Source organism: Cebus imitator, unplaced genomic scaffold (genome assembly GCF_001604975.1).
Source record: "Cebus imitator isolate Cc_AM_T3 unplaced genomic scaffold, Cebus_imitator-1.0 Scaffold681, whole genome shotgun sequence".
In the NCBI taxonomy this organism is placed as follows: Eukaryota; Metazoa; Chordata; class Mammalia; order Primates; family Cebidae; genus Cebus; species Cebus imitator.
The window spans coordinates 308,215-321,233 of record NW_016107996.1 but is presented as its reverse complement, the minus strand read 5'-3'; the positions used below and the strand labels follow the sequence as shown (position 1 = coordinate 321,233).

At 39.7% G+C, this 13,019-nt stretch overlaps 1 protein-coding gene across 9 annotated transcripts in view; it reads right to left on the bottom strand.

Moving 5' to 3' along the window:
- Nucleotides 1-84: 84 nt before the first annotated feature.
- ZSCAN26 (zinc finger and SCAN domain containing 26) overlaps nucleotides 85-13,019 on the bottom strand; it is a 14,501-nt gene continuing 1,566 nt past the window's right edge. Inside the window, exons 2-6 of one of the 9 annotated variants that reach the window (XM_017518468.2) lie at nucleotides 11,219-11,357; nucleotides 10,113-10,330; nucleotides 4,990-5,474; nucleotides 4,542-4,659; nucleotides 85-1,334 (exon numbers count right to left, since the gene is read on the bottom strand). In XM_017518468.2, coding sequence (XP_017373957.1) covers nucleotides 433-1,334; nucleotides 4,542-4,659; nucleotides 4,990-5,409 — 1,440 coding nt within the window. In that variant the 5' untranslated portion in view covers nucleotides 5,410-5,474; nucleotides 10,113-10,330; nucleotides 11,219-11,357 and the 3' untranslated portion in view covers nucleotides 85-432. Of the gene's footprint in view, nucleotides 1,335-4,541; nucleotides 4,660-4,989; nucleotides 5,475-8,294; nucleotides 8,330-9,877; nucleotides 11,358-13,019 lie in introns of those variants that run through there. The other 8 variants (XM_017518471.2, XM_037734880.1, XM_017518473.2 and 5 more) reach the window with 8 other exon arrangements.

Below are 13,019 nucleotides of genomic sequence, written 5' to 3'. Positions count from 1 at the left end.
AAAAAAAAAAAAAAAAAAAAAAAAAAAAAAAAAAAAAAAAAAAAAAAAAAAAAAAAAAAAAAAAAAAAAAAAAAAAAAAAAAAAAAGCCTGCAAATCTGTGGGCACTTGATTCACTGCTGACTTCAAAGCCCTTAGTCATGAAGCTCTCTATTGCTTAGAGTATATAATCATGCAGTAATGTTAAAGGCTCTGAGATGTGCTGCAGTGAAGAATGCTGTTTAACTTTGATCGTATTATACCATCTAGGGTGAAATTATTGTGGTCCAAAGCTGACTCCAAGGAAAGCAAAGGAGAGGAAACAGAGGCAGGGAGCCTCCAACTCAGCCCCCAAGAATTTTCTGATGCCACAGTGGGCTATGGTGACTTTTCCTAAAGTGCTGTTTGCTAGTCAATGTGCCCTCTCTGATGTTCTACAAGGAGAGAACACCTCATCAAGCCAGTTTGTCTTTGTGGTGATATCTCTGATGTTGAAAAAGACCTGACCTCTGCCTGAAGGCTTCTCCACATTGACTACACAGATAGGGTTTTTCTTCATTGTGGATTCTTACATGCTGAGCAAGGTGTGAGTTTAGTCGAAAGGCTTTCTGGCATATGCTACACTTAAAAGGTTTTTCTCCAGTATGAATTCTGTGGTGTCGAATAAGGTCTGAGGTCAAACTGAAAGCTTTTCCACACTCGTTACATTGATGGCTTTTGGAGTGACTGTGGAGTCTCTGATGGTGGGTGAGGAGTAGGGCCTGACTAAAGGTTTTTCCACACTCCTTGCACTCACAGGGCTCCTCCTGACTGTGAATTCTCTGGTGTCGATTAAGGTGAGAGCTGCGCCTAAAATTTTTTCCACAATGGATACATAGATAAGGTTTCTCTCCAGTATGAATTCTGAGATGTTCCAAAAGGCCTGCATTCTGGGTAAAGACTTTGCCACACTCACTGCACTGATAAGGCTTCTCACCAAGATGGATTTTCTGATGTCTGACAAGGTGTGAACTCCTCTGAAAGGTTTTCCCACACTCATGACACTGATGACCTTTCTCTCTAGAGAGGACTTTCTGGTGTCCTGTAAGGCTAGAACTCTGACACACATCAGACTCGCAGAGTTTTTTTCCCGTGTGTGTACTCGCATGTTCAATCAGGTCCGAGTGCTGGATGAATCCCTGCCCACATTCTGAGCATTTATAGTCAGTCTTCTCTTTGGGCTTGGCCAGCTGCCTTTCCAAGTTAGAGCCTTCATTATGAGCCTCCATAGGTTCAGATATTTTCCCAGATGACTCTACTCTTCCACAAGAGTCTGTAACTACAACAAGCTTCCCATTCTTAATCCTTGTCTCCTCACCTGTAATATTAAATATATACCACTAATCACATGTCTTTTGATACTTGAGGAAAATAATCTGCAACTAAAAGGAAAAAAAATTAAATGAAGCCATGTGTACAAAATAAAACACTGTGGATGCTTGTGATTATATGATATAGTTATGGAATGGTACATAACACACTATTAACTGTGACTGCCTTTGGGGGAGGATGGGAAATTCTGGTAAGAGGTGACTTATTTTAAATAGTTTAAATTTTATCAAGTGATACCACACACAGAGAAGCTAGCAAGCAAACAAATATATAAACTGTCTTAAAGAGCATGCTGTACAATCTTGAAGATAACTTGTCACACAGAAAATTAAAAAGGAAGGTTAATTGAGGCCCCAGGGCCCAATAAGAAAGGGATGGCATTTTAACTGAAAATGAAGACATGTAGATGTGGTGCCAATTTTATCACTGACTAGCTATGTAATCTTAAAAAAGTAAAGTAAATTCTCTGGGCTCTGTGTCCTTATCAATAAAGAAAGAATATTCCACCATAAGACCTTGACAATAACATGAAGTTCACAAAAATGCCTTTGCCCTTCCTGATCTCCTTGGACAGCAGTAACTGCTCTCCTGTGTTCAAGAGAGCTTTTATATCCCAATGCTGTGATGATCTATTAATGTCTAACTCTCTCCCTGCTCCCCTGACCCCCAACGCCCAAGAGACTGTGAGCACATACAGAGCAGACTTTGTTTTCTCTAGCACAAAGCCTGGTACATAAGAGACATTAAACAAATATTTTGTAGAGACAGGGTTTCACTATGTTGCCCAGGCTGGTCTCAAGCTTCTGGCTTCAAGCAATCCTTCCCATTGGGCCTCCCAAAGTGCTGGGATTACAAGTATCAACCACCACGGCAGCCACATTCACTTTTTGTATTTAAACTATATACCCATCACTGATTACATGACACAAATTCATTTCTGCAAGGCTATTCAGAAAAGGATCTTTTAGCTACTTTATTCAGAATGCTCCCAGAAGAAAGGCAGCTTTGAAACTAACTTGGAAATTGAATAGAGGAGTAGGTAGCATGTAAAGCATGATTTTAGATGTAAAACTAGCCATTCATCAAACAGACATTTATTGAGGGTCTACACTAAGCCAGGGACTGTAGCCGACTCAGGAAACAAAACCCCTTCCCTTTTAGTCTGACAAGAGGAAAAGAGAAGAAAAGTAGAAACTACAATATAATGTAATCAGCTCGATGACAGAAGAAAACTTGGAGCTCCAGAAGCGCAGGCCGGAAAACTAACTCAGTCTTGGGGGACTTACGATAGGTCCTGAAGGATGAGTAGAAATTAGTCAGGGAGAGTGAGAAAAACATGTCCCAGACAGAAGAAACAAGGCAGGAGAAGCTCGGAACAGAAACGGTAAGGAGCAAATGGGAAATGGACCATAGCTTGGCATGATGGGAACATATAGTGCGAGCAGGTGGGACACAGGGTGACTAACTGTCCTAATTTGTATAGGACTGAGGGAATTCCCAGGATATGGAACTGTCAGCTAAAAGTCTCAAGAAAAGTGGGACAGGTTGATTATGCTAGTAAAAATGAAGGTAACCACATGCCACAACATGCCATGTGAGGCCTTTCTTAATGGGTATCGAGAGTCACTGAAGGTGGTGGTTTTTTCTCATTTTTACTTTTTATTATGGAATTTTTCCAAGACCAAAAAAAGTGGAATGGATAACATAACCCAGCTTCCTGAAGGGATTTAAAGAAGGGAGAAACATTATCGAATCTGTGTTTAAATGATGAAGATTGAACAGGAGATAACTTTACTTCAATGGAAGTACCAAGATGACACTAAAGCAAAAAAATAAAAATGAAGAGGCAGAAAGAAGCAGCAGGGATTGTATCAGACTAGAAAGAAGAAATGAAGGCTGGGTATGGTGGCTCATGCCTGTAATCCCAACACTTTGAGAGTCTAAGGCGGGCGGGATCACCTGAGGTCTGGAGTTTGAGACCAGCCCAGCCAACATGGTGAAACCCCGTCTCTACTAAAAATACAAAAAAATTAGCCGGGCCTGGTGGCACATGCCTGTAATCCCAGCAACTCAGGAGGCTGAGGTAGGAGAATCACTTGAACCCAGGAGGTGGAGGTCGCAGTGGGCCAATAATGTATCACTGCACTTCAGCCTGGGTGACAGAGCAAGACTCCATCTCAAAACAAAAAACAAAAAAAGAAATGTAAGGAACAAAAATTAGGAAGAAGAATTTCAATGACAAAGAAAATAAAGGATTCTGGGTGAGGTGGCTCGCACCTATAATGTCAGCACTGTGAGAGGCCCAAATGGGAGGATTACTTGAGGCCAGGAGTTCGAGACCAGCCTGGGCAACATAGGGAGACCTTGTTGCCACAAAAAATAATGATAATAATAAAAATCCAGGTGTGGTGGCACACACACCTGTAGTCCCAGCTACTTGGGAGGCTGAGGTGGGAGGGTCACTTGAGCCTGGAAGGTCAGGTGAGCTATGACTGCACCATTGCATTCCAGCCTGAAAACAGAGCAAGACTCTGTCTCCACACAAAAAAAAAAAAAAAAAAAAAAAAAAAAAAAAAAAAAAAAAAAAAAAAAAAGCAGGTGACATTTAGAAATGAAAGACAGTAGCCATGTAAATAATTTGAAGGAAATAAGAAAAAAAATGAGCACTGAAGCATGTAGCTAGGATTCTTTGCCTTGAGTGAGAAAGTAGCACTACTTGTTTTTTTTTTTTTAGAGATGTTGCCTAGATTGAAGTGCAGTAGCAAAATCATTGCTCACTGCAGCCTTGAACTCGGCTGAAGCGATCCTTCTGCTTTGGCTTCCCAAGAAGCTGGCGTAGCATTATTTTTTTAATTCACCCCTACAGTAAGAGGAAGAAAAGCAAAGTGAAGGTCTGGATTCCCTTTGTGCCCTTTCCTTGCTATTTTGTTCAACTAAAATATTTAGGGTGATGGAAGTCTCTTATATTTTGATAGTGGTCCTGATTAGACCATAATTATTTCCCATTTGTGAAAGCTCATTGACCTGTACACCTAAAAAGAGTGAATTTTACCATATGTAAATTATGCTTCAGTAAACCTGACTCAAAACAAAAAAAAAAAAAGCAAAAATACAAGGGTGCTGAGCAGAACCTCAGAAGGAAAGGCACAGTCCACCACATTTCACACACAAGAAGATACAATCCAGTTCTTACCCTTCTCTTTCTCAGGCTTTGTAACTTCACACTCAGGCTGAACCTGCTGCTCCTGCAGTCCTCTCAGAGGGGCTAACTCCTCCACCAGCATTTTTTGTTTCTTTGCCTGGTCTGGGTCCTAGGGACAATTAGGTATATGGAAGCATAATTAGATATATGTGGGTTTAGGAAACTGCTGTTCAGAAAACCACCTAGATGTTAAAAAAGAGAACAAAGAGAAACCGCAGAGATGCAAAGAAAAGGTCATATGGAATCTGGTGCACATTCAGTTTTCTCCCAGCAAGGGCCAGGAAAGGTTGAGGTAAGACCTATAGAAATGAATAGCTACACTGGAAAAAAACGGAATCAAAGCTTAGTAATTCTCCTTCTGCTGAACAGCCCATGTCTACCTGTCTGGCCAGAGATCTCAATTCCTGCATTCCTGAAAAAGAGCACACCTGACCCTTACCACGTGTTGTCCTGTTTTTCCAAGATCCAGCTGCAAATCCTCCAGAACAACAACCACGTCCTCCCCGCTCTCTGGGTGATGCTCATGCACCCGGGCCTGGAGCTCCTCAGGCAGGATGGTCAGAAACTGCTCCAGTACCAGCAGCTCCAGGATCTGCCTCTTGGTATGGGTCTCGGGCTGTAGCCACTGGTGACAGAGCTCCCTGAGCCGACTTAGTGCTTCTCGAGGTCCTGTGGTCTCTTCATAATGCAACTGCCTCAACTGTTTGCACAATGGCTCCTGTCCAAGGCCTTTACTGTTTCTTTGCAGCTTGAATCCCTCTTTCCAAGTAGGGTAGTGATCCTCCCTCACTACCTGAAGCCCCTCCTTCTTCAGATTCAGGGGAGCCAGGGAATGGGTACTCACCAATGCTGTCGCCATCCCCAGCTTCAGACTGCTCTCCCTGTTTTGAAAACTTTATTTCAACTGTATCTTCAGGGATACTCCTAAAAATATAGTAACATGAATAATAGAAACAGTAATAGTACTGCTAACAAGAACAATAACATTTTCTTGGGTTTATACATTTCCTATTATCCATTTTTTCTCTCTGAAACAACCATTTCTAAACATACATACAGAAGGAAAAAACTATTTTACAGAAGAATAACAGCTAATGTAAAAGGAATAATAGATTTGAAAAACCACCATTTTGTAGCCCTCAAAATAACTGAAGCTGGGCACTGTGGCTCTCACTTATCATCTCAGCACTTTGGGAGGTTGAGGCGGGAAGACTGCTTAAGCCCAGGAGTTTGAGGCCAGCGTGGGCTACATAGTGACACCCTGTCTCCACAAAAACAAAAAACAAAAAACAACTGGCTAGGCACAGTGGCATACACCTGTAATCACAGCTACTTGGGAGGCTGAGGAGGGAGAACTGCTTTAGCCCAAGAGTTTGAGTTCAGCCTGGGCAATCATAGCAACATCTATATCAAAATAGAAAGAAAAAGAAACGGAAAGAAAACAGACAAGTGAAAGTCAGACAAGGAAATAGGAAAAGTTTTTTCAGACAGAGAAAAAGAGCACAAAGCTGTTGGAAGTTCAGTACAGTAGTTATTTATGGCGGGGAAAAGGTTATATGGAGTTGGAATCCTAGAAAATATCTACATGTAAGAAAGACAAGTGAGATAAAACTGGAAAGGTAGGAGGAGAATAAAGGCAATAGTATTCAGGAGGCCAAGGAGGTCTATTTCTCTAAATGTGGAATGGTGGGAAGAGCCTGGGCCTTAGACAGGCCTGGGTTCCAATCAAGCCCTGTCACTTACATGGTGTGACCCGGGCAATTTACTGATCTTTTTGGACTTAGTTTACTCATTTGTAAAATGAAGATAATACCTATTTCACAGAAGTTTTGAGGTAAATGAGATAATTCTAAAGAATACAAGGAATTCACTGATTGTAAGTGAAATGATATGAACGCAGTTTTCAAGAGATGATAGATTAATCTAAGACCTGGCATAGATGCTTGATTCAAAAACAAAGACGTAATTGGTGGCCTCCGTGAAGGTAATTTTGGTAGTGAGAATAGCTAGCCAGTCACAGGAAGTGAGAAAATGGACAGAGTGAGCATAAATTACAAATTTCAAAAAAGGAATACCTTGAATGGAACAAGAAAGACAGGGTAGGTAGAAATTAGAAAGGGCTAATTAGAGTTTAAGTATTATTTGTGACTTCAATTACTGTCATTATGCTGATGATTTCCTTATTCTTCACGTCTGATGTCTCGAGTGCCAGACTTGAATTTCCTTCTGCCTATTTGGGACCAAGATACCCTATAGAAGCCTCTCAAATCCAACATGTCAAAAATGAACTCAGACAATTCCCTATCATCCTCTGGAGCAGGCCCTTGGTATGTGGGGATTTAGCATTCTTGATTTTGACTATGCTTGAGTGACCCTATAGATCAGTGACATACCATCTGTCATCTGCTGATACATGCCTTTGGATCAATGTGCATGTGGTAAGTGGGAGAACAGGGAAAGGCTCACTTAACCGGTGGCTTAGCCTTCAAATATTCTGCTGTTATGTATTCCTGAACGTATACGTAGTAATACTTCCCAGCTGATAATTATTTTTCTTGGTCAAAATAAATTTAAACTTTAAAAAGCCAGTTCCTGGAATTCTTAATAGAAGTAAAAAAGTCCAAGAAGGTGATGATTATTGGCCAGAAAATAAAAGATTGGTATGGTAATGATCAATATCATGTGTTAACTGGGCCACAGGGTGCTCAGATATTTGGTCAACATTATTCTGGATGTTTCTGTGAAGGTGTTTTGGATGAGATTAACATTTAAATTGGTGAACTGTAGGCTAAAACCGAATGCCCTCGATAATGTTGGTGGGCCTCATCCAAGCAGTTAAAAGTCTGACTAGAACAAAAAGGCTGACTCACCCCTGCATAAGAGAATTCTTCCTGTCTGAAATGCTTCAAACTGAATCATTAGCTTTTTTCTTTTCTTTTATTTTTTTTTTATTTAAAAATTAGACGGGTTCCACCATGTTGGTCAGGCTGGTCTTGAACTCCCGACCTCAGGTGATCCACCCGCCTTGGCCTCCAAAGTGCTTGGATTACAGGAGTGAGCCACCACTTTTTTCTTGCCATCAGACTTGGAACTAAAACAGCTCTTCGTGAACCTCAAGCCTATGGCCTTTGGTCAGGAACTACACCATCAGCTCTCTTGGTTCTCAGGCCTTTAGACTTGAACTGGAACTAAACCATTTGCTTTCCTGAATCTCCAGCTTGAAAACTCATTCTGAAAATACTGGGACTTTCCAGCCTCCGTAATGACCTACGTTAATTCCTTGTAATAAATCTCTTTCTAGATCGCTTCTTTACCGATATAGATATCCTACTTACACAAACATTAATATGAATACAGGCATGTGTGTGTGTGTGTGTGTGTGTGTGTGTGTGTATAATTTGCATTACTTGCATATATACATACACCTGTACTCGTATTTTATGTATATACCTGTATTTGTATTATTTTATGTGTACAGGTATCTATACCAATATTGCTATATATCTATGCCATATACATATATATATGCACATACTGGTATCTATATCAGGGCTGGTAAATATGTAAATAAATGTATGGTATGACACTGATATATATATATGTGTGTGTGTGTGTGTATGTGTATATATATATATATATATATATATATATATATATATATATGGTATGATTTTGTTTTTGTTTTTGTTTTTGAAACAGGTCTCCTCCTGTTGCCCAGGCTGGAGTGCAGTGGCTCACTATAACCTTCGCCTCCCAGGTTTTGGTGATTCTCCTGCCTCAGCCTCCCAAGTAGCTGGGATTACAGGTACCTGCCACCAAGCTCAACTAATTTTTGTATTTTTAGTAGAGACAGTGTTTCACTATATTGGCCAGGCTGGTTCGAATTCCTGACCTCAAGTGATCCATCCTCCTCGGCCTTCCAAAGTGCTGGGATTACAGGCATTGAGCCACTGTGCCTGACTGGGTATGATGCTGAATTAGTGAGTTCATTTCTATAATGTGATTAAATACATAAAACACAATATGTAATAAATAATTTGATAAACTGTTTTGAGAGGAGCTCCAACTATCCAGCTATTTGAGCCAGAAAACTGACCATTGCTTCCTTCTTTCATATCTCATGTATCTGATAAATCAAGTTCTATTGATTCTATTGCTTAAATTTCTCTCAAATCAATCAGTTCTCATCCCCTTTGCCATCATCTTTTCCTACCAGACTACTGTGACAGACTGGTCTGACACACCAATCTATTTTCCACAGGCAAACAGTGATCATTCTAAGGGGATATGAAATATTATTATGTCCCTGCTATGCCTGTTACATATAATGGCTCATTATTACCCTTAGGATCAAGTTCAAATTTAAACCATTTAATATGGCTTAAATTGTTTTTTGATCTAATGAACTACTTTATTTCCTCAAATTTGCAATACTCCTTCTTGCTCCTTGGCCCTTCCACAGCTTATTCCTTCTGCCTGGACCCACCCTCCAGCCCTCCAATTTTCTTCTTGTTAATGCCTACTCACACCTCAAGTCTCAGCATAATAAAACAATCAGCTAGGACAACCATACTACGTGTTTCACATATATTAATTATTTAATCCTCACGCAACCCTATAAAAAATACTATTCCTAATTTCATCGTGCAGAGAAGGAAAATGAGACGTGGAGAGCTGAAGAACTTACACGAGGTCCCAAAATCCAACCTCAGATCTATCCTCCAATATCTCTTGCACCCACAGGCCCCAAACTTTGGATTTATTTTTGCCTTTTCTCTTACTGTCACATCCTACATCTGACCCAGTAGCAAATATTACTGGCTCTATTTTCAAAGTAGATCAATACTCTGACCAGTGGCTCAAGATATCCTTATCTCCCACCTGAATGACTTGCAATTTTAAAAAATTACTCTTAAGTTTCCCTGATTCCATTCTTGCCCACTTACAATCTATTATCATCATGAGTCTCCAGGTAAAGATGCTTGAAAACAGAAGTCAGATCATGCTTTCTTCTGCTCAAAATCCTCCAAAAACACACACCAAAAAGACAAAATTCCTTACACGCTACAGCGCTCATTTAGTCTACACTCTTCCTCTCCACATCCCAATCTCCCTGACATCATTCCGTACAAAGGTCGCCTTTGTTCACTGCTCCAGCCACTCTGGTCTCCCTGTTATTCCTCAAATTCAAGCAAGCTCCTGCTTTAGGACTTCTGCACTTGCTATTCCCTCTACCTAGAAAGTTCCTGCCCGCAAAAGCCACTTAGGTCTTTCCACCCACCTTCTTCAGATTTCTGCTCAAATATTACCTTCTCGGTGACGCCCACCTTTAATACCTACTTAAAATTGCGCTCAACGGATGAAAAATATGCAACAGAAGGTTGTACTCGGTTAACTAGGTCCACAGCTTCATCACTCTAGGCCCCAGGACCGCCACCTCCGCGGCGGACCCCGCCCCCGCGGTCGAGGGAACGTCCTCAGCATCCGCGGGGAACCAGCTGCTCCCCAAACCCATAGGCCGCAGTTCTGCCCCAGCCCGGAGCCCGACTTGAGTCCGCCTGCCTGGCCAAGGGGCCGCAGAAAGGCCAAACGCTCTGAAACAGCGTCTTAGCGCATCGCCGAGGGTCAGCTGTAGCTCTTCGGAGCACTGTCTTCTCCGCTCTAGGAACGCTGGAGGACCGCGACTCGATGGTGCCGCCGCTTAGGCCTCGCAGAAAAGGGCTAACTTGGGTCCAGCCTGCTGAGAGGTCCGATGGCTGGTAGGGTCATTTCCTTGTGAGCTGAGATTGTTGGTTTTTCTTTTCTCATTTTAAAGCCAAATGTTTATTTCATTCATGTAAAAACAGGCCAGCTCCGTTGAGTGTTAATCACAGCCAGCGTTTTCACTTTGCTCACATAAATAAAACATACGTGGCCATTTTTTCCCCAATTAAAAAATTCATCATTGGAAAAAATAATTGTTAAAGTATTTTGAAAATTAAACAGTGGACATATGTTTGATTGAAAGGTTTAAAGTAATAAGAAATTTAGTCTATTACTGTGAGAGAAAATAAATCAACAACATTTTGCAATGAAGGTAGGCTTCAGGGTGAATAAAAGCAACATATATGATTTTATCAAAATAAATTCTACAACAGAGAACAGAAATAGTCTGTCTTGCCCACAGTATCACAAACTGGGTTTTATAGTTTTTGTATAAGATAAACTCTTTGAACACTTAGACATTGCTGGTGGGAATATAAATTAGTTCTGCCACCGTGGAAAGCAATTTGGAAATTTCTTAAAGAACTTGAAACAGAACTTTTATTCCACCCAGCAATTCCATAATTGGGTATACGTCCAGAGGAATATAAACTGTTCTGCCGTAAAGACCCATGCATGCTTATGTTCATCACAGCATTTTTCACAATAGCAGAGACATGGAATCAACCTAGATCCTCATCAGTGGTGGACTGGATAAAGAAAATATGGTACGTACACCTTGGAATATCATGCAGCTATAAGAATGAGATCACGACCTTTGCAGCAACATGATGCAGCTGGAGGCCATTTATCCTAAGCCAATTAACAGGAAGAGAAAACCAAATACTGCATGTTCTACTTATAAGGGGGTGCTAAACATTGAGTAGACATGGACACAAACGGGGACAACAGACACAAGGACTTACTTGAGGGTGGAGGGTGAATGGAAAGTGAAGATTGAAAAGCGTACTATGCTACCACCTGGGTGACAAAATCATTCATACACCAAACCCCAGCAGCATGCACTTTATTCATGTAACAAACTTGCATATGTACCCACTGAACCTAAAACAAAAGTTGGAAGAAAGAAAAAAAAAATGAACTCTTTAAAAAATCTTAACAAACTTTTCTGTTTAACTTATCAGTTGATAGAAACTTTGAAATATTAAATATACAAACCATTGTACTATGACATGTAATTTATTCAGTGTTTCAAGCATTGAAATTATCATAACAGAAAAGAAAAAACAACCAGTTTTATCACAAGCAGTTATCTTTGCTTCTTGGGTGTCTGAATGTATGTTTGAAAGCATATTTTTAAAGTAAAAATTAAATATAAACTTTTCATTAGGCCAACAAATCTAGTCAGCATAAATGTGTTACTAATTAGAAGTCAATATTCCTTCTTGAAGAGAAAACGCGTATATCTTATTTTTAATATCTAGAAAGCACTTTTTTCAAAAATTATATAAGGGATAGACATAAAGAAAATTTAAATAGAAAGGAAATACTATATCCTATTATTTAGTCCCTCTCTAAAACTTCCTACCCTGACTAGTGTCTTAAATCTGTCACTTTTATTATCAATACTGAGATTATTGGCATTGCATTGGATATCTCATGAAATCAAAACCTTTAAAATAGCTAGACAAAGAAGAGTTTTTTAAAAAATTTTCAAGGTGTGCATTTTTCATTTAAACAGTCCATTTGTATCTTTTGGGAGCAGTAGGGGTAGATAAGGTGAGAATAATTTAAAACACCATTATCATCAGGACAGACAACATACAGAAAATACAAATCAATTTTCAAACTTGAGTTTTCATCTTCAAGATTATCCTCATTTTTGTAAACTATAGTGATCATGTTTCTACCAGGTTCATTCACAAGATATTCAAGATAAGAACTTTCTTTTCCATACCATCAATATGCTGCAGCATAAGATTTGCAGTTCTTATCTTTTGGTAATGATGCTTCCTGTTCTTCTCTCTGCTTCTACCCACACAGAAAGGCCTCATTCATTACTCTTGAGTTTTTAAATAAATTATTTGTCCAGTGATTATTCTAAACAATCAAAGCCTACAAATGAATCTTACAAATTTAACCGATAGTTTAATATTAGGAAACCTATAACTTTAAGTCACCATATTAGTAGGCTGATAAGGAAAAATCATATAATCTCCACAAATGCTACAATGTCATTTCATAAAATTCAACATATATTTCTGACTAAAAGCAGAAACTCCTAATAAAAAACAAATAGATGGATGCTTCCTTTACAAGGCAAAAATAAACCCATCTCAAATATACCAGAAGCCTCCCTTATATTTGATGGTGAAATCTTAGACATATCCCCCATAAATTCAGATTAAAATGTAGCTGAATTAATTAGGCTAAGAATAAAAAGGCAGCAATTTTGCTAAATCTATAATTTCTTATTCCCTAAATTGCTGGTAGCTAAGGTTAAGAAACACCTTCCCTTATGCTATAGAACTTTAAAAAAAAACAAGCATGAAATACCCATTAGACCCCTTATGCCAGTGGGAGATTTTTATATTTCGTGAAACACTATTTTTGATAATTCCATAAAGTCATATAATAATGGTCTCTGCCGGGCGCGGTGGCTCAAGCCTGTAATCCCAGCACTTTGGGAGGCCGAGGCAGGTGGATCACGAGGTCAAGAGATCGAGACCATCCTGGTCAACATGGTGAAACCCCGTCTCTACTAAA